A 23,810-nucleotide genomic window follows, 5' to 3' on the forward strand; every position below is an offset into this window, starting at 1 on the left:
GTTTTTCTTTCTTTTGATTTAATATTAATTTTACGTATTGTTGTTTATCTGTGGTACAAGTCTGTTCGACTCTGTAACTGTTCTTGGTTTGCAAAAAAATATTACGGTACAGTCTTCCGAAACAGTTAAAGCAAAAGCAACCAATCGCAATCGGAGCAGTATCCTCTTTGGCACCTCCAGGCTTCCTTACTCAGACTCTAGCTGTCTGGTCATTTACATTAGCGAGCAAACGGTGAACTGCTCAAACAGGTGAAGTATTCTTTGGCAACTTTTCAAGGGATTACTTCCTTTCTAAGCCAAGCTGTTAAGCGTATTATCATCAAAACATTAACTAGAACCCATTCATAATTTTTGACTGTCATGCATTTTTACTTTTGCACTTTTTGGTACCGTTGAGACGCTAACAAACCGGCTTAGCTAACGTTGAGTTTACTTGCGGCTACACAACGCTAATGCTAGCTTCGTCTGTCATCAGGTTGCTAGCAACGATGGGATACTCGGCAGTTCTCAGACTGTTCTCATAAAACACAAAAAGCTCACAGATAAGTTAGCCGATGTTTTGTCTTCATTTTATTTGAATTGCAGTTGTAGCTGGAAGCTAACTCGTTGATTCAGCACCCGGCTGGAAGTTACAACCACCCTAACTGAATTGTTCTCTCTACTCTGTAAACATCAGGTGTCTTTCTCACAATGGCATCGTCTGCTATGATAAATGTCCCCACCACTGCCTCCCGCTTCGCCCTGCTCCAGATAGACTCAGACTCGGACTCGGACACCTCTGAGACTGGAAAGAATCCAACAAAAAATTTACGAGACGCGTCAGGGAAGCCGCGAACAGGAAAGGCTGGAGCAGCCGGTGGTAAAGCGGCTCAGGGTAACGACAAAAAGAAGGACAAGAAAAAGAAGAAGAGGGAGCAGCAACAGACCGAGGCCAATGAGGTGAGTGACAGCTGGGTAGAAGCTCTTGAGATCGTCTGTTTCTGACATATCAGTGGTGAACAGCTGCAGACTGCACCTGGCCTCCTCCCAGTGGTGCTCCTGTGGCGTGTTAGTTCCTCTGAAGTGGAAGCGTAAACGGGTGTTAGAGATAATCCATCAATCAACATATAGATATATTTTTGTCCTTATACTTTTGACATTCATTTGAGTTCAAAGGACAACCAGTGTGTTTTGTGGATAGGAATCATATATCAAAGTTTCCATATCCTAAAAATGGGGTTTGATTGATTTTATTTCTTTTAATAAAGTTAGAGGTAAAAAAATGAAACCTGTTCAAATAAGAATATGCATATCATTCTATTGCCACTCCTCTACCTCCCTCATAACAGCATGCCTCCTCAGCTTTACAAGCCATTAAATGTTTAATTGGGCTTGCCTCATCCTGGTAAAAGATTTAGTTGGTTCACTCAGGCAGTGCCCTATGATGGAGGGGTGAGTTTGGCAACCCCTACATCAGGGCTGTGGACAGATTTAGGAACCACCTGGTTAATTCCTCACTCCTCTCACCCAGGGAAGCTCTGTTTTCACCTCCCTCAAAGCCGGAGAGTTACTCAGACTGGAGGAACGACACACTGGAAACCTTGATTCCGCTGTGATGCAGCTAAATGGAGACATGTCATCAGTTAGAGTGTTAGATTTGATGCGGCCACTGGTCTGAATGCATTCCATAAACTCTTTGACTGTCAACATAGCCATGGTCTAGAATTGGTCTTATGACCCAGTGATTTGGAACCAGGAAATACAGAGAGAAGAATGTTCTCCTGGCAGTCCAAGTCTGGACTTCTGCTCTTCTTGGGCATTAGTTTGAAGCTTTGGTGTTGACTAGCTCTATTACCTCTGTGTGTGTGTGTGTGTGTGTGTGTGTGTGTGTGTGTGTGTGTGTGTGTGTGTAAGGTAAACCGATAGGGAAGCCTCTTTGCAGACAGTGCTTGTGTGATGTAGAGTCTGACCTTTAGTAGCTGGTTTGACAGAAAACATGAAGCACAACAAAGGATCTGCATATTATAACAACTCAGACTGAAACGGCATCACCTGGTGACCTGGACACTGACTAGATTGACATGGTTGAGCAGAGGACCTGACTCAGGCCCTTACCCTTTTTTTCCCTGTTCACGCACACGCGCTGACATTTTCCACTGCTATCAGCACAGCAGTGTTGTTGTCACAATAGTGTCAGTATTGGCGGTTTTTGATCGTCAATGTTCAGAATAAGTCTCATCTAGTTTTCTATCAGCTGCGCAATTTGGCCTTCAAGAAGATTCCACAGAAGTCCTGCGTCCCGCCTCCCCCTATGACGCTGTCAGGTATAGCCAGTGACCTTCTCAACCCTTCAGCCGGTGACCACAGGACACCCTCAGAGGGGTGGCAGCAGTGGAAGCAGAGGGATGAGCAGGTAAGATGACCATCTGACCTCAGAGAGAGTGCTGGCTGAAGGTTATTTTCTTCCTCATTTGTTTCTGCTCTTCCTCCATAGATAACCACTGAACTATACGAGGCTGACTTGGAAAAGGCCCTGATTCTAAGTAAACTGGAGTACGAACAACAGAAACAAGTACTGTCCACCAACTCATACACTCATTAACATCTTTGACCTGTATATATCAGTACTTGTCCAATCTACCGTAGCTCACTTTGAACATCAGTGGAGGTGATGTAATGACAAAAAGAACCTGGTTCCAGGTTTATGTCCTTAAGAGAGAACCAGAAAGTTGAGTGACGCCATGACTGGCGAGGGATACTGTTGATTTGCAAAGATGTAACTACCTTCCTATTTTTAAACTGAAAGCCAGCACAGACTGTATATTTTGTATTTCTTAGCCTATATTGTTTTTACATTTTTAATTTGAAATGAAGTGATTTGATAAACAATGCTTTTCCTCAGCAGAACAGCGCAATCCCATCCTCGCCAAAGGCTCGAGGAGGGAAAGAAGGAGGGGGGAAGAAGGAGAAAAAGAAGAATCAGCAGACAAAAGACAAAAAGACGGTTTCTCTGCAGGACTTCCAGGCTGAAGGCAATGCAGGTGAGACCACCAACGAATGGCTCCTTAGCAAAAGCAGTTTCACCAGTATCCTTTTACAGTTTCCGAGGCTGCAACCTGTCTGTTGAAGTGAAAACAGAATAACAGACATACCGTCTTCAGAATAATATTTTTACTTACTTTGTTACTTTTTGCTCCTGGTAGATCATATGAGTCGGAAACAAGAAAAAGAGGTAGGTGAAGACGCTGCACATGCTTCACTTCCATTGAACTATGTAAACCATACTTCTCTGAAGGAAACAAAACACTTTTGCTCTGATGTAGCTTATTTGATGTAACTATTGACAAATAATACAAGTGCAGGTTTTTATCGGGGGTTAATGTTGTGCCTAATGGGTCGTGTCACCCTGTACCCAGGAAGCTCGGGTGGCTAACCCAGCATTGGGAACCGTGCAGGAGGAGCGCTTCTTTAATAAGCTGGAAGATGACGTTACCCGAATTATTCAACGGGAAAAGAGACGTGAACAGTACGCAAACAGCCAGGGCCAAGAGGTCAACACCTCCACGGAACATGAAGCGGTAAATGGACCTGAAGGAGCTATTTGCCCGACTGTCTGTGTTTGTTCTGCCTCACTACTTTACCACATGAACCAAGCCCCTCCTCTCCCTGCCCCTGTCTCCTGCTAGGACCCCCGCGCTGAGCAGCTCAAGTATGAGCTGGAGAAGAAAGACCAGGAGATCGACAAGCTAAAGAAGACCATCTCACAGTGGGAGGTCAGCACACATCAACAATTATTCTGTAACTTCACACCAAGAAATACTTGCGTTTCCAATGTGAAATCTCTCTCTTACAGCTCTACATACAACCAGCTACTGTGGCTGCTTCACAAGTTACTTTACTTCCCCTGATGTCATTTGAACAGACTCTTTCTTTTAGCCTGACTTTACAACTAGCTGGCTAGTTAGCTTAGCACAATGGTGGGATTGGAAGCATACCTTAATTTATGAAATCCACTTCTGTCCAAAATGGTCTCTGCCTGCATTCTTATCACCAGGATTGCGTATTTGCACTGAAATGACATTTTACTGACTGCTCCTCCTACTAATCATGGCCGACTTTGTAAAAGCAGAGGAGAGTGAGTACTTCTCTACTAACAATGGGCTGCGATGGTGGAGGCTGAGATCTATTTCAAGTAATCGTGGTTCCAGATAAATGCTGACCAGGTTCCACTCTTTGGGGGAAAAAATAGAGAATCATGTGTAAGGAACCATCAGAAACCACTTCTTCTGCCCGATAATCATCTTCATCTTCTCACCTCTGCAGGGGAAATACAAAGAGGTGAAAGCACGAAATTCTCAGCTGCTCAAGATGCTGCAACAGGGAGAGAGTGAGTGCAACACAAACACGTTTCCTGTATAATGAAGATTGGATTTGGTCCGTCTGATGTTTCCTTTCGGTTCTCCATCAGTGAAAGATAAAGCAGAAATCCTGCAGCAGGTGGAGGATTTACTACATATCAAGGAAGAGCTTTCATTACAGGTGTGTGACAGGGAGACGCGAGCCATCTTGTCATCTCACTTTTGGTGCTTTTGAATGACGTTTCTTTTCCGTAGGTAACGTCATTACATGCTGCTCTTGAACAAGAAAAGTCTAAAGTCAAAGGTTTGCAGTCAGAACAGCCGAAACATCAGGTGAGCTGTCCGTCAGCAACCTCTGATAAGTGTGTTTAGTGTGTTAACCACGCTGCATGCCTGCATGTTCCAGGGTTTCATTCAGGCAGGTAATTTGAAGATAATAATAGAGGAGTGTGAGGAATCAGCAGCAGTACAGCAGTGCGGTGTGATTGATGACCAGAGACGGCTTAAGTAAGGGAGGAAAGAATGACCAGTTCTCTATAATCCTGTCGGTCAAGGTGTTTTGTTTTTTTTTTACTTTAGAAATAACTGGTACTTTGGTATTGTGATATCTGAGACCACAACTATGTTGTATTTTGACGTTTTCTTTCTTTTGACTATAACTGGTAAATTGATTGCTCACTTTGTTGTTTTCTTGTTTTCAGGGAAACAAGAAAGGGAAAAAAGGCTCAGAGACGGAAGCATGAAGGTTTCTAAAGGACATTCACTGAAATGTTTTAATAAATGAGCAAATGAAGAAAAATGTTACTGATTATTATCAGGGTTCTAGTTCCTTGTTTTTTTTTAAAATGGACTCCGTGACAGAATATATTGCATGACCTCCGACACCGAACACACTCCAGACAAACAGGGTGTATTATACACCTGAACAGTTCTGGAAGGTTATTGATATCAACTACGTTTGCAGCTTGGCTCTCAATGCTGCCCTCTGCAGGCGCAAGAATTGCACTGCACCTCCAGTACTGATGAAGATTGTGCCTATTTTTGTGGGTTTTGATGCCAAAATGACAGATGTGAAATGTTCCGGGTTTTTTTTTTGTCTCAGTCACTGTTAAGTAAATAAAAACTTTTTCAGTGAAACGTGTTTTGTGTATTTTGAGAAGTCATCATATTAAGAAATGTAAAATATACACGCCAAAGCTGTATTACTTCCTTTTGTTACAGAGTCTACATGGAAAAGTCATGGAATGTAAGTCATGGAATTTTCCCGGGGGGAATTTAAAAATATATTACACTCATTAAATGCTTGACATATTCATAATAAATGATGTTGACACCTCCCTCCTACCTCGTGGTCAGAGTCGGCGCAGCGCCACACAACTTTCTGTCGAGTCATCGGGAGACTGACGCACCACTATCCCGGACCATAGCGTTCCTCCAGGCCGGCTCATCGTCACCATCAGCCCCGACGGTTCTAAGAGATGTCAGGCGCTCTGGAGGAAGAACCGAAGGTCCAGCGTGAGCGTCGGAAGGCCGGAAGGATCCATGTGGTTGTTAAAAGTCTGAGAGAGAGTCAGGAGTTCAGCGTCAAAGGAGACTACACCGTCAGACAGGTGAGCCGACGAGCTTCTCAGGTGTCTGGATGTGTGTGTGTGTGTGTGTGTGTGTGGGGGGGGGGGGGGGTGGCTTCTTATGTATACTGAGCAAAATAAGTGTTTTTTGTGTATGAACAGTTGAAATGCGGTCTGGCGGAGCGCCTGGGGGCCCCGAGCGAGCCTCTGGTGTTGATCCACCTTAACCGGATCCTCCAAGACTCGGAACCCCTGAGTCACTTGAGAGGACAGGATGGGCTGGTCAGAGTGTGCATGATGCAGAGGTAGCCTTCCATGAGCATGTGGGATGGGCATTCATGTGCTTTATGTGCTACAGAATAGCATTTAACGTGTTCTTTTTGTGGAGAAATATGAATCTAAAAATGCCTGATAGAACGTGAAACACTGCAGATATGTAGTAGTAAGAGACAGAGGGTGGTAGATTCTTGTTTTTGTTTGTTTTTGTTTTTTTTAGATGTTCCAGAACATTTTTTGCAACAATATGAACTTGAAAAATTCCAAAACAATTCCAAAACAAATTTAGGTGCTGAAGCCTCAAAAGCCTTCACAATGTGATGTCTAGTTAACAGGAAAGACTTGGTAGCATTAACTGAGTTATCAAGGACACAATGAGTGCAAAATTATGTGTCAAAAACATCTTGATTAAGCACAATTTTGACCTTAGTAACAGTTCTGCGATGATCTCAGGTCTCAGCACCTGTCTGCTGTGCCCCCCGGGGATTCAGTCCAGTCGAGGCTCACAGGTGTTGCTGACTCTGAACCTGATGACCTCTCACTGTCACTGACCTCTCCGCTCAGCCTGGGTAAGAGCTAGAGAACACACAAACCCATCACAAGTACTTCTTTACCTTCTCTCACCTCAAAAACGATCACGTCTCCTCACCCGTCTGTAAGACATGACACCGCTGCTGCCAGGTGAGCTGATTCCTCTCAGCTCCCAGCTCTCTGACGTGCTCCTGTTCTTTTGATCTGATCATGTTCTGACAGAGGAAGGTCTGGACAGCCTTGACCTAATAAATGATGGTCCAGGCCTCTTCCCCGCACCTCAGCGCCAGATGGAGAGGCAGCTGCCGGCTGAACCAGAGATCATGCAGGATGCTCTGGGCAGACAGAGAGCCTTCTCTCACTGCAGCCCCCAGCTCAACCTGTCTGCTCCCCAAATCCAGCTGCTCCTTCAGACTCACCCAGAGGTGGGGATAAAATCCTGGTGTATTTTTTTTAGTTCGTATGAGAAAAAAACAATACAGTTGCAAGCGATTATTTGATATTATTCCATTTATTAAAAATGACTAAAAAGGTAATTTTTTAATTCACTGTTCCACCATTTTAAGAATGCCTGTTTTTTTTTGCAAATGAACTCTTTATTCCTTTACTAACTTAGAGTGTGTGGGTGCACTCTGTTTATCTTTCTCAGAATCATGATTAAAAATATAAACATTTCCAGTTAAGTCAACTATTTAAGATAAATTGACAAATCCACAAGGCTTATGAGTTATTAATTGAGATAGTCCTGCACAGTAACTGAAAAATAAATTACTTTAATTGGGGTGGAGTGGCACCTTCTTTGATTAATGTGTTTTCCTGCTAAATCTACAGCTTTTTGCTTCTTTTCCAGGTTTTAGAGCTCATCAGGGATCCTGAAGTTAAACACCAAGTCAACAATAATGAGGACTTCACATTAGACAATCCTGAGCAGCCTGAGCGCACTCCTGAAACGATGCCTGAACAACTTCTGAAAACTCACACAAAAAATCTGCATCCATCAGAGGTGCGAATCTGAATGTTCCTCTGAACGATTCATCCTCATGGAGTCAAATGAGTTATGCAAGTTCTTTTCTGCTCTCATGTTCAGACCCAGATGGGAGTTGCCCCAGCGGTGACTGTATCGTCTGGGAATCATCAGTCAAGTGAACGAGAGAAAGAGATGGCTCCGTCTCTCACCGCAGATCCTCTCAGGGAACTCACTGCCACGCCTACCTTTAACCCAAACACGCCGCACTCTATTACTGCAGGCAGGAAAACACAGTTTAACCACTTTAATTCCTAAAATGATGGAATTCCTTATCCTCTAAACTTTGCAAGACTTCTTGGAAAAGAAAAGTTGAGTTATTATGCATCTTGAGTGTGTTTGAAGTCCTGGGGGCTACAGGGTTTGAAGTTCTTTCTCAATCTTTGTTTACTTTCGTGTGTACTAATTCTTAATTCAGATTTCCCCAAACTACCCAGGAACTGTCTAATCTCAATGATTGCCCTCCTCCCTCAGGTTTGCAGTCACTGTTGGAGGAGATCATGGCCAGTCCAACACTAATGGAGAGTTTGTTATCTGGGCCGCATGTCAGCCGTCTCCTGAATTGCCTCAGCCAGAATCCCAGCCTGGCGGAACAGGTGGTGCAGTCATACAAATGAGCACAGACAGAGTCCAGAATCTGTCTCCACGTGTCCCACGTAGACCGACATCATCTCTCTCTCATGCTCCTAATGTTTCAGATGCTGCTGAGTCACCCTTTGTTCTCAGGAAGCCCTCAGCTTCAGCAGCAGATACGCCAGCAGCTCCCTCTCTTCTTGAATCAGGTTAGTTTAATAAACACACTAACTGGTTGCAAGCAGATGACATCCAGAATAACTTTTATTTTTTAAAATCATAGAATCATTCATGTTCACTTCAGCAACATTTTGAAGCTCATGCACCAGCATTAAGGTTCTGATGATGACAGGTTTCCTGGTTGTGGATGCAGAAACCCTGCAGAGATTCAATGGTTCTGTCATTGTAGTGACACATGAAGGATTACATTTATCCTAAGTTATGGGCTTCACGGTGCAATTTTCCAAAGTAAACTCCACACAAACTTCAGTCCTTATTAATGTTTTCATTTCTAATGGTGTATGATAAATGGAGAATAATAGTACAGTAAATATTGTGTAGTATTACATTTATGTTAATATAAAAGACATTTGGACTTTCAGTATTATGCTGTCCCATCTCTGTCTTTACTTGTTTGAACAAATTTTGTAGTTAAAAAAACAGTCAAATATTTTTTGGTTATTGTTATATGAAAATCAGTGTGCTGTGCGGTTTTTATATTTCATGGGAAGAATCTCCTCCAGGATGACTACAGTTCTAGGTAGTATAAGCTCAAATGTGTTTAGATGCAGAGTCCGGATCTGCTGTCAGCCATGTTGAACCCCAGAGCCATGGGGGCTCTGCTCAACATCCAACAGGGTCTCCAAATTCTGGCTGCCGAGGCTCCCGTCCTCATACCTGTGTGAGCAAACATGACACTCCCTCGTTTAACAGAGTACAAAGAAAAGTGTTTTTTCTAATTACATATATATTAACTTCTGTATATTTCCATACTTTTCACATCTGCAGGGCTGAACCGCGGAACGCCGATGCTGCCTCAGAACCCAGCTCTGACTCTGTCCTGAACAACCAATCAGGAAGTGGTCCTCAGGTTGCCGTGGTGACAGAGCAGCAGCAGCAGCAATTTGTACAACAGATGCTGCAGGCACTGGCTAACACTAATCACAGGGTACCTTAGCTTCCTGTGTAGCTTGAGTATGCCTTATAACCCTGATTAAATTTGAAATTTGTAGATCCAAAGAAATAGAGAACAGTTTTTTTAATTTTAATGACATCAAAAATATATGACACCTAAAGTCCGTGATGATAAATAGAAATGAGTCACTGCCTACTCACAAAACTTTTCTTTCCAGTTTGTTTTTATCATTGATGACTGGAATAATTATTACTTGAACAGTGTTCCTCTCAGGTCCATCATGAGGATACTTTGGGAACAGCTGAGCTCACATCCTCATCAGCCCTGGAGGTTGTGATATCGCTGCTGCCGCCGCCGCTGCTGCCGCCGCCGCTGCTGCCGCCGCTGCTGCCGCCGCCGCTGCCGCCGCCGCTGCTGCCGCCGCTGCTGCCGCTGCTGCCACCGCTGCTGCTCAGTAATTGTTTATCCCTCACTTACGCCAATGCTCTTGTACAGTTATGTTTCATTCAACTTTTCCTGATTAACCCAGCCAGAGTAAGTCAACTTTTAATACTTTTTATGAAGCAAGTTGTGGAAAAATCTACACGTGAAAGGATTATCATCCCCAAAGTGAGTGTTTTGGATTAATATTAAGGTAGACTCGTTCTGTATTCATGCCCCAAACCGATTCTTTCAACCACCAAACAATCTGTAGACTTGCACACAGATTCAGAATCAGGTCATGAATTATTAAAATCTGTACAATCAAAGTATGAAGCTCCACCTGGAATTTCATGGAAGCTTTAAAAACAAAGAGAACGACAGATGTCATCAGGAGGATCATTGCAATCATCTCACTGAACATCTGCTCCCTCTCCCTCGCTGCCGCCGCTACAAGCTCGTCGATGGTTCTGAACTTGCTACACCGAGAGCAGAGAAAACGACCTTGTGTGAAGCCAAATGGGTTGAATGTCAGTTCTTATCTAGAGGCTGCAAAGGCACACAAACTGATTAACATAGCTGATCTTCTCATCCTCTCAGGCGAGGAAAAATACATACATCAACACCTACAGCGCTGATTGTGATTTGTGTAATTGAGGTCTTGAGTGTGTGTGTGTGTGTGTGTATATGTGATAGCTTGCATTTGTTACCATCTTGACCTTTTCTTCAACTTAGCTCTTGCACGTAAATACACCACGCTACAGTGTTTTTAATAAGTATTTATATTCTCCCTATTATATTCCTTTCAATATTTAGTTTATTTTACTGGAATAATTAAGAACTCACATCCAAACTCTGTTTGGTCCAACGTACAACATGACCACCGAGTACCGCCTGTCAAGCTCAATAAAGATTAAATCAAAAACAGTTGAAAAGAACTATCTTTTCTGAAGCCATATCTTCATTTATCACAGTTATAAAAAAAAAAAAGCTTTAATAGCTTCACCCATCGCATTTAAAAGAAAAAATCCAATTACTGCAATACTCAACCACAGACACAAGAGGGCAGTTGCACTTAACCTCAGTGGCAGTCGTTTATTTTATTTAAAAAAAAAAAAGACCTGTGGCGTTTTCAAGAGTGAAAGTGGCAGGTACATGCTTTAGTCCAATCAAAATCCTTTTTACCCTCAATGAAAAGCTGAAATCTGACACTGTCACCTTTGCATATTGAGATTTAATTTTCTGATAAAACAGTCATTTATTGCTTTAAATAAGAAAACACCACACAAGCATGATAATATTAAAATGTGATTACGCTAAATTACTTCTGTTGGTATCTGTTTTTTCCTCCATTCTTGTATGTGTCCTTGCAGTCATAGTGGATTTACTGCCAAACAGAACTCTGATATCACACACATCAGATATGTGTGTGAGCCACTTGACAACCTCTGTGTGTGTGTGTGTGTGTGTGTTGCTACCAAACTGAGGGATGTTTGATCTTCAGTGGTGTGTATGTGCCCCTTCCTCCAGTGTCTGGACGTGTGAGATATGAGACGAGCCAAGGTTTTTTTTCTGGATTAGAAGCTCCTAAAATATTCTGAATGAGGCCTGAAGATGAGTCATGTCACAAAAACAGCTCTGTAGTGCTGAGTGAAGGTCTGTATGTGAGTGTTGGACAGAGTGAGGGGCATCATGATTATCGTGTGTGTGTGTGAGAGAGAGTGAGTCAGGTTTCAGGGAACCATTGTGGAAAAAGGAGAATCTTGACTGTTTAAACTCATTTCCAATTAGATCCTTATTTTCACACAACCTTTACGATGCTTCCATTAAGAGTATGGTTTCAAGATTCCCCCCCCAAAAAATGCTCACTTGACCAAAAAACCCAAAATAACTGATAACAATAGTGTGATACAATTGACAACTTCTTGTAAAAATCTTCGGTCCCCTGCAGTTATGTATTTAACTAAACCTGGTCCACAAAGCCTCTGATCTGACCTTTCGTCTGGGTGGGACATGTAATGCTAAGAATCACTGTGGTATTTCCTTAAAATAGCATCTACGAATGCTGGAGGGGAAATCCAAGCTTAATTTTAGTGGACCTTAAACCAAAAACCTGGAATAATCACAGTGCAACAAGAACATTGCGAATGATTCTGGAGCAGAAAGGTATCATGTGCTGTTTGATCTTCAGAAGTTAATCCTGACTTGTTATGTGTGGTTTTGCATCACAACTTTTCATCTGCATCAGAAAGTTTGAGAGTTTTGGATCACTCATCCTGGCTCGTCTCGGTCTGCTTCCACGATCATGTCACTGGAGAGGACCTGAGGCCGTCCAGGTGCTTCTCCACCTCGCCGGCCATATCAGCGATGCTCCTGCTGATGTCCAGTGACACTACATTCTCCTCATCCAGCGGAGGCTCTAAAACATCAAACTGAGAACACAGCAGCTGCGCTTTCATGTAATGTCCACTGCGGGCCACCATCCTCTGGTGAATGAGGTCATAGTTACCGTGCAGGAAGAGAAAATAGATATCATGAGGGGAGGGAGGGGGGACTTCCTGATCTGGACAAGAGGAGATGAGGGCTCTGGGACCATAGAGCAGGATCTGTCTGTAGCGGCGCTTCAGGGCGGAGCACGCCACCAGAGCATCAGAGCCTGAGCACCTTGTTCTGTGTAGCAAGATCCACAGGACAGTCGGTACATTTAAAAGTGTTCGAGTAAAATACACAGAAATATAGAACGGTGGAGAAAAGAGTGAGAAAGAGGGAAGGAAAGACTAACGGCAGAAGAGTAAAGAAAAGTCTTTGATGTGACTGGAGATGTTTCCCTTCTCCCTCACCTCTTCTCTCCTCTCTCACCCACTTTCCTAGCAATCATTTCTCCTCCAAACTTCCTTTTATTGCTCTCTGGTTTTCATCTCAATTTTCAAAACCATCTGTGAGAGTTTTTGATCTTTTTTTCTGACAATTTCACGCCTGCATATCCTTCCCTTACTCCGCTGCTCTTCCGCTCCCTCCATCTCTCTGGTGCTCCGTCATCTTCTCCATTTCTCTCATCAAAGTGTGTTGTTTACCACTTTAACGTTCGACTTCTGTGTTGGACATGTGCCACTGTTTCATACGTACCTTTGAATTACTTCATGTAGTCTGAGAAGCCACGGCAACCTGTCCTAAATATACAAACAATGAGTGGTTATAGATTTTGTTCTGTGAATATCACGTATACACACTGGAGTATCTTTAAAAGATCTAACATCGTTATCAATTCCCATTCAGGGGCTGCAGCCACGCTGTTTGCTCTTGTTATGCTCGGCAGCCAGACTTTGGAGACCCTGTTGGATGTTGCTCGTGTCCCATTTTCATTAACACGAAACTTCCAGAGCACATTTTTCTTCAAATCCGTCACAGTTGTCCACGAGGACTCCGGGTTGAAATGAAAAGATGTTGGTCCGTCTCAGGCGAGGAAGCGTGCTGAGGGAGCACAGACCTCCACCAAGGTCATATTTCCTCAAGGGAAACGTCCACAGAAAGTTAACGTACCAACTTTAACAGCAGCACCAATGTGTGCGCTCCAAATGACTGACGACTGCACATTTGGTCCTCATGAAGAGGAGATTAATGCCTTAGTTTGATCTGGTGCTGCTCTCAAGACAACTTGGAGGTCAGAGGGATAAAACAACTTCTGATTTATGGAACTGAAGTGAACCGTGTCTAACTTGGAAATTACAAATCAAACCTCTGGTGTCTTTTCTTGACTTCATTTATAACACTAAAAATGGCCACCCTCATTCTTGATGACAACAATTTGTTATAAATAGAATTTAAAAAAAAAAATTTTTTTTCATTCTTCTTCCTCTACATTTTTTGGTTGGCAAACAGATTTCGGGTGCATTACAGCCTTCCACTCATCAGGAGTGGGTCCTTTTGTTTTGCCCTCCAAGTGTGAAATCTCTGAGTTGAGATTCCAAATTCTGAGTTAACATGAACGCAGTGTATGTGTACCAGACGTGTTTACAGCTGCAGTTAGAATAAATAATCACAAAATAACCCTTGTGAGTTCGACGGAAGGACTCACTATTTATATAGATCTGCTCAGCTAATATTAGATGTTTAACTGTTGTAATTCAGGGTCTCATTGGGGAATCGGACTGATTCGGCTTCACAAACACAGAATTTTAATTATATTGAGACCTAATTTAGTTGCAAATAAACTGGAGTAACATTTTTGTCAAGCTGTACCTTCAATATGAAGAACTGAACTCAGAGGATTGGCGGTCTCTAACATCCAGTCGTCAGAGCTTTCTCACCTCCTGGATGGTGACGCCAACCTCCATCTGCCAACCTTGATCTCGGCATTGAAGTCACACATTTAACAAAGCCTGATCGTAATCCTAAATTTACATGTTGGCTCCACTTAAACCTTCATTTTGTAGCTGCCAACTGTTGAATATTTTTAAAAGATGCCAAAGGTTTGGACAGAGAAGGTCCCACAGCTCATTTCCAAGCGGGAGCTCAAAACCAGCCATGAAGCAGCGCTGCGTCTACGCTGCTGCCAACTGCTCGGTCTGCACGCTTGTGACCTCAGCTTTGGCAGATAGCCAGTCAATGTTTGGAGGTCTCCCTTTATTGTGAAAGTACACATAGACAGGCAGCAGATTCATATTGACCAAACAAAAATGAATAACTCGGATGATGAAAACCTCAGGCTCTCTCCCTGTGCCACGAACCGACTTCTGATTCAATGTTCCTCCACCTACTTGAGTGTCTGTTGCTCCAAATCAGAGAATGATCTAGTAGTACAAGTAAAATAGTGCAGCATGCCATAAACACACACTGACAAAACACCCCCAACAACAACACACACACACACACCTGAACTGACCTGGTCTGTGAGTGGTTTACCACCAGCCATCTTGTCTATGTTCTCCTGTGGGTGGTAGTCATCCCCTTCATGCAGGGGCCATCCAAGCTGATGAGTAGACACACATATACACGTACGGGTTAGAGACATGCATGTTCAGAATGTGTGTGTGTGTGTGTGTGTGTGTGTGTGTGTGTGTGTGTGTGTGTGAGTGTGTGTGGACAGCCCCTTAAAATTACCTTTTCTGACAGGAAGGCCCCAAAAGAACTTCTGTGTAAAAAAAAAAGAAGAAAAAAAAAGACAAAAGATGTGATACAGTAAAATAGCTCAACAACATCCTATGGGACTTAAGTCCAAACATTTTTCTTTGTTTAAAAAAAAAGAATCATTATTTTGCAGTTTTGAGAACAAATCTGTCATCATGACAGATAACTTACGATGTATAAAAATATATTTAAAACCATATCTGTACATGGAAATACATAGAACATTTCCATAAAAATGCTGCTGCAGTTCGACTTTTTTAGAGCAAAAAATCTATTCAGAAAAAAAGAAAAAAAAGGGGGGGGGATCTTCTATGGGGAGAGAGGGACGGATGAATTAATGACTCGAGGGAAAAGTCGTGGAAAGTAACTCAGTGAAAGTAACTCAAGTATCTAAGTTTCTACTCTACTTATTTGTCTGTGTATTTCTACTTGAATTTCAGTAAAGGAACCACCTCGTAGGTTTGGCCTGACCACACAAACACGTACTTGCCACAACCTGACACTCCCATGATAATGTAGATCATCCTGCTGGATGTGCGCGCCCCTTCAGCTCAGCACCTGTCCCGGCCTGGAGCGGAAGAAGAATCCTGACATCAGTAACGACCATATTTCCACGGCGAGGTAGCACTCTTTGTAATTAGTTATAATGACATCACTGCTCAGGTAACGTGAAGCTGCTGTTTGCGCAGCTCGTTATGACAAACCCCTCCCGGCGTGCGCTACGCGGATGCAGCAGGATAATTAATGTAAGTATTAATTTTGGAGGGCGACACGGTGGTGCAGTGGTTAGCACTGTAGTTTTGGAGCATTTACGCACACTGGCCGCTAGCTGAGACGACAGTGACAAGCCCGCACACGGCGTTTTCACCCGTAAATACAACTGAAACTGAGTCTGACCTTCTTCCTGGGTGACTTTCTACGATGAGGGAATGTTCCGTTATGCACGGCCATCCTTTGACCAGCAGGTTGCGTCGGTAAATCACGTGACGACGCATTAAATGCGCACGTACGTTCTCAATTAAAGGGCCAGCGTCCGATAAAGCCCCACAGATTATTACAACTATATGACATTTGACGTCATAATTGATCAAATAATAATTTTGCTGTTCACTGCTTGATCACAGCTGTTTGTTTTGTAATAACCAGAATATCAATTCTATTTTTTTCACTTTTTTTGAAAACACATCACGCAAATAGTAGAAAATAGTGAATTAAATGATGATGTAACACGTTTGGCTGAGACGTCCGTGAAGAAGGTCGCTTGTAAGACTAATCAATAAACAAACAAAAAAACTGCACGGGTTCAAAGTCATCCTAATTTGTGTAAATTGCGTTTTAAACCAAATCAACAGTCAAAGTATGTTTGTTAACATAATCATTGCTTATAATTTTGACTCCACAATGACAGTCTGACACCACAAGGGGGGTTATAATGACTGTGTTCATGCTCTCAAATTAGGAGAGAGAGAGAGAGAGAGAGAGAGAGAGAGAGAGTAAAGCCTTCCCTCCTGAAAACATACCAGTGAGCAGTCAGGCGACGGTTGTAGGATCTCGCCATCCCGCCCTGTAGCATCCATCCATTCTTTTATTCATCTATCCATCCATCTCTTCCACCCATTGATCCCCGAGGACGTCACTCACAAACCGCACATACATGCATGTGTGTATGCGTGAGTCGCGTGTAGGCTACGTGTGCGTCTCCTCGGATCCGCTGTCATGAGCAGCTGAAACCGAACCGACAGAAGGATGAAAATGCTCCGGTTCCGCAGCCCCAGCATCCGGTCCTTGGACCAGGAGATCCTCTGTACGATCCGATTACTGGACGACTCCGAGCTCTCCTGCAGCATTCAGGTAACCTTACGCGTATATTTGATTATTGCAAGCGTCACGTGGAGGCTGTACAGGCAATATTCCTGTTTTCTGAACAACAAATGCATTTTTACATAACGCATTACTTCTACGCTGGAACAGAGAGGTTGTGTCTTGTCCAACATGCACCAGATAGACAGAGAGATCATGAATAGGACAGAATATTGTCTGTGTGTGCATGCGTGGGGATATTTTGGCTCAAAAAGATGTGATGTTTACAGAAGTTGGGATGAAGTTTCATTCATAGCACAGAATTGATGGAGCTTCATGGGTGTGGTGGTGTGATGAGAGTGATGATGAGGAGACAGTATCCCTGTTTGGCTTATTGATCGCAATCAGTCAAGTGTGTGTGTGTGTGTGTGTGTGTGTGTGTGTGTGTGTGTGTGCGCGCGTGTGTGCGTGTTAATGCTCACTATGTGTTTTTGGCTACTTGTGTACTTAAAAGGTGATGCATGTTTCCAGTCAGACAGCCTCGTGTGAAGCACTTGTAGATAAACGGCTACATTGAAGTTGAATCTAGTGCTGCTTTTATTTATTTATGATAAGTTGACATTTTAGAATCACCGTTGCTTTCTTTTTTATTTTAACATTTTATAACCCCACAGAATCGTCATTGTTAGGCTGTAAATCACAAATTATTTCTGTCAAATTAATAATTTTGTACAGGCTCCCTGTTTTGCTGAAAGAGTAACCACATCCTCTCAGAACCAGCCAATCATATGTTCCTGGTTCATTTTCATATCTAAATCTGTTTCCATCAGGAGAAAATCTAACATGCTTGCTATTAAAATCAGGCTGATGAAGTCGAAGCGAATGACTTTACTAGATCATGATCTGCTCCTACAGTCAAATGCAGCTCTGAACAGGATTAGATTTGGAGTCGGAGAGTTATTTTGTGAGTTATAGCCCGCAGCTTTATCATCTATCAGATTTGATTGGATTTCGGACCGCTGCCTTCTCAGCAGAGAAGCTCTGAGATTTGTGTTTCTGCACAGACAAGGAGCCCTGGACTTTATATATATATATATATATATACACACAAGCACATTGGAAAAGTCAAACACAGGGCCTGACGCTCAAAAACAAATGTAGTAAAGCTGAAGTGCAGCCAACTAGACACGGTGGTTACATCGACATAAAAGAAATGGAACCTGACCATGGGATCCTTAACAGATATATCAAATATTTAAAACATTCTTGGCTGGTTAAACAAAGGAATACACAAGTTTGCTTTCACACACAAATTGGATCCTGTGGGCCTGCAGTGTAGATCCTGACACCCCGTGGCCCAGAGCTGCAGCTGCTGCCAGTTTACTAGTAAAGACCGACAAGAATCTGCCAAAGTATGACTCATGACAAAACTGAGACAAAATGTCTCTTTATCACTTTATCAATGGAAAACTGGAGTGAAGAAATGAAAACAAGGAACTTTAAGTATATTCAAACAAACCTTTTACTATTGAACAGACGCACAATGGATGGAAGAATCAGACCCAATAATCCAGGATTCATTTCATTTTTGAATATTTCTATGCTTACTAGGACTGTACATGAACTAGAAGTACTGTGCTGTGGCTGTAGACATCTCTAATGAGAGTCTGTCATGGTAACCTTGACCTTTGACCACCAAAATCTTTTCATTTGACTCCAAGTGGACATTTACAGTAAGCCATTCCTGATATATAACATAAACAAGAAAGGTACAGTCATAATGTAAATTTGTGCTGACAGTGACCGCGACCTTTGACATTTGATCACCAAATTATTTTCCGTTCATCCTTGAGTACCAGTCGAAGTTTGAGCCAAATCTGGAAGAACTCCCCGTGGTGAAACATCACATTAACGAGAATGCCTCCAACCCACAGCTGGCACACAGGCATAAAACACTACAATGACACTCCCCTACTGAATTGCTCTACAGTATTGTATTTTCAGCATTGCACCAAATTCCTCTGAGACTGTTGATGTTGCTTGGTGAATGCAGCTCTTTATCTCACCTGAGCCTCCTTGTGGAGAAGTTCTCAGCTGCCTTGGCTGTGTTGTCTGACCCTAAAAGACCAAAAACCACTCACTGGATGTTAAACTCGCAGTCGCACTGGTGTCCTGCATGTACTCGATCAATGATTTACAAAACACCATAAATACACCGAGAGAGTGACCGAGCAGGCTTCTGATGTTTCTTTGTATTTTTGCACTTACATACATGAACACCTGCACGCTCCAGTCTCTGAGAGCACTACGTGTTAAAGTTCCTGTTCTCGTCTGAGGACATTTCCACCAGGAGGGCAAGAAAGTCCAACATCTTGAGAGTGTGTTTTGAGTGTGTGTGCTTGTGTGCTTTTTAGCTTTAGTTTATTTGTGCTTGATAAGGAAATGGACATTTGTATTTCTGGCTGACTGCTTTTTCCGGAGCTTTCTTTAATGGCTTTGTGTTTCAGTGCTGCGCTACTCCTTCCTACATATTTCATGACATCCTGTGCTCTTCATGCTACACCTCTGCTGCTCAACAGCACTTCTCCTCTTTCCACTGTATGGAGACTTGCCTCTCTTACTTTGTCTGCTGTCTGCTTATTTTTTTCTTCTCTCTTATTTATTCTGTTCTGCTCCTCTCCATTGTGCTGAATATGTAGGTCAGGACAGACATCAATTGATGAAGACATTCTAAAAGTTGTATTGTGTGTGTGTGTGTGTGGGTGAGAGAAAGAGAGAGAGAGAGAGAGAAAATGCTTCACAACTGATTAGTCCATTTTATTTTCTTTAACCCTCCATAAGCTGTCACTTCTTGACTCTGTGCATAAATACGCGGATTAAATAAAGACTTAAGAATATCTTGAAAGGCGCGTTAATACTTCTAAGGCAACATAGGAAACATGCTGTCCTACAAAATGTTATAGCTCGTATCTCGTGGCTGCCATTGGAAAAAAAAAGGGCAACTTAAAGTGTTTTACTTTACATGGAAATGGAGTTATAAAATACACAAAAGAGACACAAGTTCATATAAAAATGCTAGCAATCAAATTGAAAACAGGAAAATAAACTGATGATTAAAGGAAACAGTGTGACAAACTGAAAGAGTGTCAAACCTTATTTTTAAAGAATATTTGGTAGATATGATTAAATCAACAATGTATTATTTAGGCCTTAAACTGATATTTAATCTAAATTTTGCCTTGCAAGTTTGTATTGTTAGGTCCATGAACACACAAAGGTGTTTTACTGCCCTGCATGACATCTTTGTGACTCATTCACAGTCATTAAAGACATTAAAGCGTAGTAGAACAAGTGTGTCTCTCCTGCAGTGCATTACGACCTGTTATATCACTGATACGTTACCTTCCAGGCTTGACAACTCTGAGCTCACCTGCTGTGTCACCGAGTGGTAAAAGAAGAGACTCGTTTTTTATTTCCACTGGGATTTTTTTTGGGCCGTGTCTTTAGTGCTGTTGTCCCTCTGTCCTCACTAACTCACACACACACACAAACCCTTGGTGAGCAGATAGCATGGTAGCACTACTCAGTCTGCCCCGCTCTGGGTGAGGGACATTGTGATAACAGAACTTTTTGCACTGCTCAAAGAGTTTACATCTATCCAGGATGAGTCTCTCCACCGTGTTATTGCTTGCTCTCTATTTCAGGATCTCTGAAAACTGCAAAAATCACTCAGGTGGTAAGATTCTCTCCATATAACCCATTTCCAACAAGTAGGATTACTTTTTCTGATTGTGTTTGTGGGATGACGAAAGGGCACTTTCACCTGAACTGAAAGGTTAGCAAACAGTTATTACCTTACTTTTTTTTTTTAAGTTCTGCCAGCTGTTTCTTTCCTTTTAATTGCAACAGGCACTGCCTTTGTGTTTTGTTGTGACAATGTCAAGCTGTCTAATATGAAATAAGATAAATAAATTATCTTCCATAAACTAACAAATTGCACCTTTGCTTTTGAGTTTGTACCTGCTTGTTTCCTTCTTTCTAATAATTTTATTTTGGACGCTGTAAACGTGCTGCTAGAGAATGTTCTGCTCTGTTCCAGCTCCATTTGTTGTGGAATACATCTTTACTTCCTGCTTTGTGTGCTTCCCTCACTTCAGTGTGATCACCTGTGCTCAATCAGAGACTCTCTCTGTTGCAGCTCCTAGCTTGCTCTCATGTTTAGTTCAGTTGCTGAGTCGGTCTGTTTGCCAGTTGTTGTTTTTTTTAGCTCTTAAGTGTTTAGGTTACGTATTAAATTATTTTTGTTCCTGCCTCCTGGATGTTGTATGAACGTGACAGATCATTTGAATTTTATTATGACGTTAACTTTGGCCAGAGTTTGTCAACTGGTAGGACCGCCAATAGACTGCATGCAGTGCCATTACTGGTTTTGAATAAAGAGAGCACTGCAAAAAATCAGCTGATCTCCCCTGCCTTCAGAGGGATGAAGATTAGGTCAAGATTGTGGACCACAATTTTTTTTTTTTTTTTTTCCCCGCTGAATGGTCCACAGAAGACAGCAGATCCAGATCCCTGTGTCTACTGAGTAGTTAAAAACTGCCTCCTCCCTGCTGCACTCAGCTGTGGACCCTACTGGAGCCAAGGTTGGATCTGCCCACAGAGTTGCTTTCCTGAGTACGATGCTTCTGTGTGTGACCAGACACACTCTTATTGATTGTGTACGTTGTTAGCCTCGCTGCTGGTGGAGAATGGACTGCTGCTGCTGGGATATTGTTGTGTTTGCTGCTTGTTAGAACTGTAGTTAGCACATTAAGGCTGATCTGTGTTGTTGAATCATTATGGGATGCATGTGTTGTGTAGTTTACCATCATGCATGAAGTCAACTACAAATGTCAAGTTTCAACTTTCAATCTTTTTGTCTGCCCATTCCTATCCTCCAATCAGCTCCATCCCCACCTTGTGTTCTGCCAGCTGTTTCTTGTTATATTCCTTCATTTTTTGTTTTTAGTTTCCACTCCTTGTCAGATCCTTAGCTTTCCAGTTGTTGGCCGACTTGTTTTCCGCCTTCAAACTTGCTTTGTTTTGTCTTTGCAATTAATCCCTCCATTTCTCTTATTCCTGCCTGCTGGCTGCTGAATCTCTGCTTCATACCAAAATTATCCTGGTAGTCCTATTCCAGAGTTAAGTATGCACATGTATGATGTGGAACTTCGAAGGTTCTGGTGTCCAGCAGTCAATCACGTGAAATGAGAAATATTAAGGATTTTAATGCTGTAGTCATGCACATAGTCAGACACGCATTCTATTTTTGGTAAAAAGTATGTTTACCTCAATGCGTGTGTGTGTGGATCTTTAATAATGAGTATATTCACTTGCTTTGCGGTTGATTTTGTCTGCTACTTTCCTGCAAAATGCCTAACATCAATTTCCCACCTCTTTGCATCCTGATTGCATTTATCTGCCCGCAGAAGATGACATGCCTGTGGTTCATTGCAAAGTAATTGAATGCATCTCCTGTCTGCAAAGAAGGAAAGTTATATTTGTGACCCTGCTCTCTCCGAGGTCATAAGAATCCAGAGCTTATTGTCCCTGCAGCCAGGCTCATCCAGATGAATAAAGATTTCCCCCAAGAGGTTTTACACACACAACAGCTTGACTGCAGAATAATGCAGGTGGAGATTGGGTGTGTGTGTATGAGCGCCTTTATATTCAAGCTGGTGTGTGTGTGTGTGTGTGTGTGTGTGTGTGTGTGTATGAGCGCCTTTATATTCAAGCTGGTGTGTGTGTGTGTGTGTGTGTGTGTGTGTGTGTGTGTGTGTGTGTGTGTGTGTGTGTGTGTGTGTGTGTGTGTGTGTTTAGCCCGGGGAGGATGTATCCAGCCTGCCGCGTTCATGTTCAGGGGTAATGTTAAGTCCAACCTGCTGCAGGAGACACACGTCAAGATCAATATACTGTGACCTCCTCTGCTTTCAACTCATTTTCCCCTCAGCATTCTTTCATCCCTCCATCTGTCTTTCTTTTCCTCCCTTTTATCAGCCTTTTACCTCACTTGTTCTCTGCTCCACTTTCAGGTTCATATGTACTTGTTTGACCACCTTTTCTCACTTTCTATTTTTACACCTCATCTATAGCTTCTCTCTCTCTCTCCTGCCCTCCCCTCTCTCTCTCTTACTTCTCTGTGTCACATCATGTATAATTAAGATAGATCACTGTTCTTCATAAGGGCAACATCAGTCAGCTGTCAGTGATGCTCTATAACACAACTGTCCTGGTGTGCGTGTGTGTGTGTGTGTGTGTGTGTGTGTGTGTGTGTGTGTGTGTGTGTGTGTGTGTGTGAGGGAGACAGTAACCATGGCTTACATGCATGAAAGATTAAAATGTAGCTACTGAGCCAGTTGTAAAATTACAGACATCAATTCATGATACTTAACAAGCAATTATGGTGCGGCAGTGAAAAAGCCCGTAGTGAAAGTATTGATGTAGATCCTGCTGATGGCTCTGTTTCTATTCTGGTGCAGGTCACCTTATCGCTACAGCAGTGATACTGTCTATTTGAAGATGTAGTTGGGATTGTTTTTCTTCGCGTCTGCATTTAGGTGTGTGTGTGTGTGTGTGTGTGTGTGTGTGTGTGTGTGTGTGTGTGTGTGTGTGTGTGTGTGTGTGTGTGTGCGCGCGTGCGCGCAACCACGTGTCTAACAAAGGTAACTGGCGTGTGAGCCAGTTGTTCTTGGCTCGCATTGGCGCAACTTATAAATAGCATTGTTTTTCCATTTTTAACCCGCTTTCCAGTGCCTCTTTGATGCTCCTCCAAAGACGACTAAAAGGAAATAATCCCTTTTTTGACATTTTCTTGAAACTGAGAGGAAGGAGAGCGATTAGATGGTGGGATAGAGGGAAACAGAAGGACTGGGTCTAAAGGATGGAAAGAGAGATGTTGATCAGACAAAATGTAGGATGACATGGTTAGTTGCAATAGATGTGGGGATGATGGCGAAAGATCAGCAGGACGGAAATTGAAA

The 23,810-nt window shown here is 42.6% G+C and overlaps 4 protein-coding genes across 15 annotated transcripts in view; 3 read left to right on the forward strand and 1 right to left on the reverse strand.

Moving 5' to 3' along the window:
• Positions 1–101: 101 nt before the first annotated feature.
• gkap1 (G kinase anchoring protein 1) lies at positions 102–5,474 on the forward strand. Of its 7 annotated transcripts, none has more exons than XM_086206308.1 (14): positions 113–249; positions 476–546; positions 677–939; positions 2,234–2,392; positions 2,474–2,551; positions 2,882–3,020; positions 3,183–3,211; positions 3,396–3,557; positions 3,666–3,752; positions 4,303–4,366; positions 4,448–4,518; positions 4,593–4,670; positions 4,744–4,844; positions 5,039–5,474. In XM_086206308.1, the coding sequence occupies exons 3-14, from the start codon at positions 691–693 to the stop codon at positions 5,088–5,090; spliced, it is 1,269 nt and encodes a 422-aa protein (XP_086062434.1). In that variant the 5' UTR covers positions 113–249; positions 476–546; positions 677–690; the 3' UTR covers positions 5,091–5,474. The 7 variants fall into 7 exon arrangements, with proteins under 7 accessions (XP_086062435.1, XP_086062434.1, XP_086062436.1 ...); XM_086206310.1 differs by having other exon boundaries at positions 476–542; positions 663–939; XM_086206311.1 differs by having other exon boundaries at positions 476–542; positions 672–939.
• Positions 5,475–9,813, forward strand: LOC147259989 (ubiquilin-1-like). Its single transcript, XM_086206307.1, has 11 exons — positions 5,475–5,583; positions 5,694–5,947; positions 6,068–6,210; positions 6,635–6,750; positions 6,935–7,137; positions 7,563–7,715; positions 7,800–7,959; positions 8,211–8,332; positions 8,435–8,518; positions 9,095–9,210; positions 9,318–9,813. Exons 2-11 carry the CDS (start codon positions 5,816–5,818, stop codon positions 9,484–9,486), a joined length of 1,398 nt encoding a protein of 465 aa, XP_086062433.1. The 5' UTR covers positions 5,475–5,583; positions 5,694–5,815; the 3' UTR covers positions 9,487–9,813.
• Positions 9,814–10,509: 696 nt separating this feature from the next.
• On the reverse strand, positions 10,510–16,733 carry LOC147259990 (gluconokinase-like). 4 transcript variants are annotated; one of them, XM_086206317.1, is made up of 7 exons: positions 15,889–15,993; positions 15,478–15,559; positions 14,965–14,995; positions 14,747–14,833; positions 12,991–13,034; positions 12,374–12,534; positions 12,150–12,296 (listed from the first exon to the last, which is right to left on the reverse strand). In XM_086206317.1, the coding sequence occupies exons 2-7, from the start codon at positions 15,513–15,515 to the stop codon at positions 12,292–12,294; spliced, it is 366 nt and encodes a 121-aa protein (XP_086062443.1). In that variant the 5' UTR covers positions 15,516–15,559; positions 15,889–15,993; the 3' UTR covers positions 12,150–12,291. The 4 variants fall into 4 exon arrangements, with proteins under 4 accessions (XP_086062444.1, XP_086062442.1, XP_086062441.1 ...); XM_086206316.1 differs by lacking the exon at positions 15,889–15,993 and adding an exon at positions 16,512–16,733 and having other exon boundaries at positions 10,512–12,534; XM_086206315.1 differs by having other exon boundaries at positions 10,514–12,534.
• Positions 15,509–23,810, forward strand: part of frmd3 (FERM domain containing 3) — a 51,885-nt gene continuing 43,583 nt past the window's right edge. Inside the window, exon 1 of one of the 3 annotated variants that reach the window (XM_086206306.1) lies at positions 15,509–15,612. Coding sequence is in view for 1 of the 3 variants with exons in the window: in XM_086206304.1 (XP_086062430.1) it covers positions 16,738–16,842 (105 nt within the window). In the remaining 2 variants the exon portion in view is untranslated. Of the gene's footprint in view, positions 15,613–16,506; positions 16,843–20,396; positions 20,525–23,810 lie in introns of those variants that run through there. The other 2 variants (XM_086206304.1, XM_086206305.1) reach the window with 2 other exon arrangements.

Source organism: Aulostomus chinensis, chromosome 6 (genome assembly GCF_037954235.1).
Source record: "Aulostomus chinensis isolate RoL2024-O1b breed Wild chromosome 6, RoL_Achi_v1.0, whole genome shotgun sequence".
Taxonomy (NCBI): domain Eukaryota; kingdom Metazoa; phylum Chordata; class Actinopteri; order Syngnathiformes; family Aulostomidae; genus Aulostomus; species Aulostomus chinensis.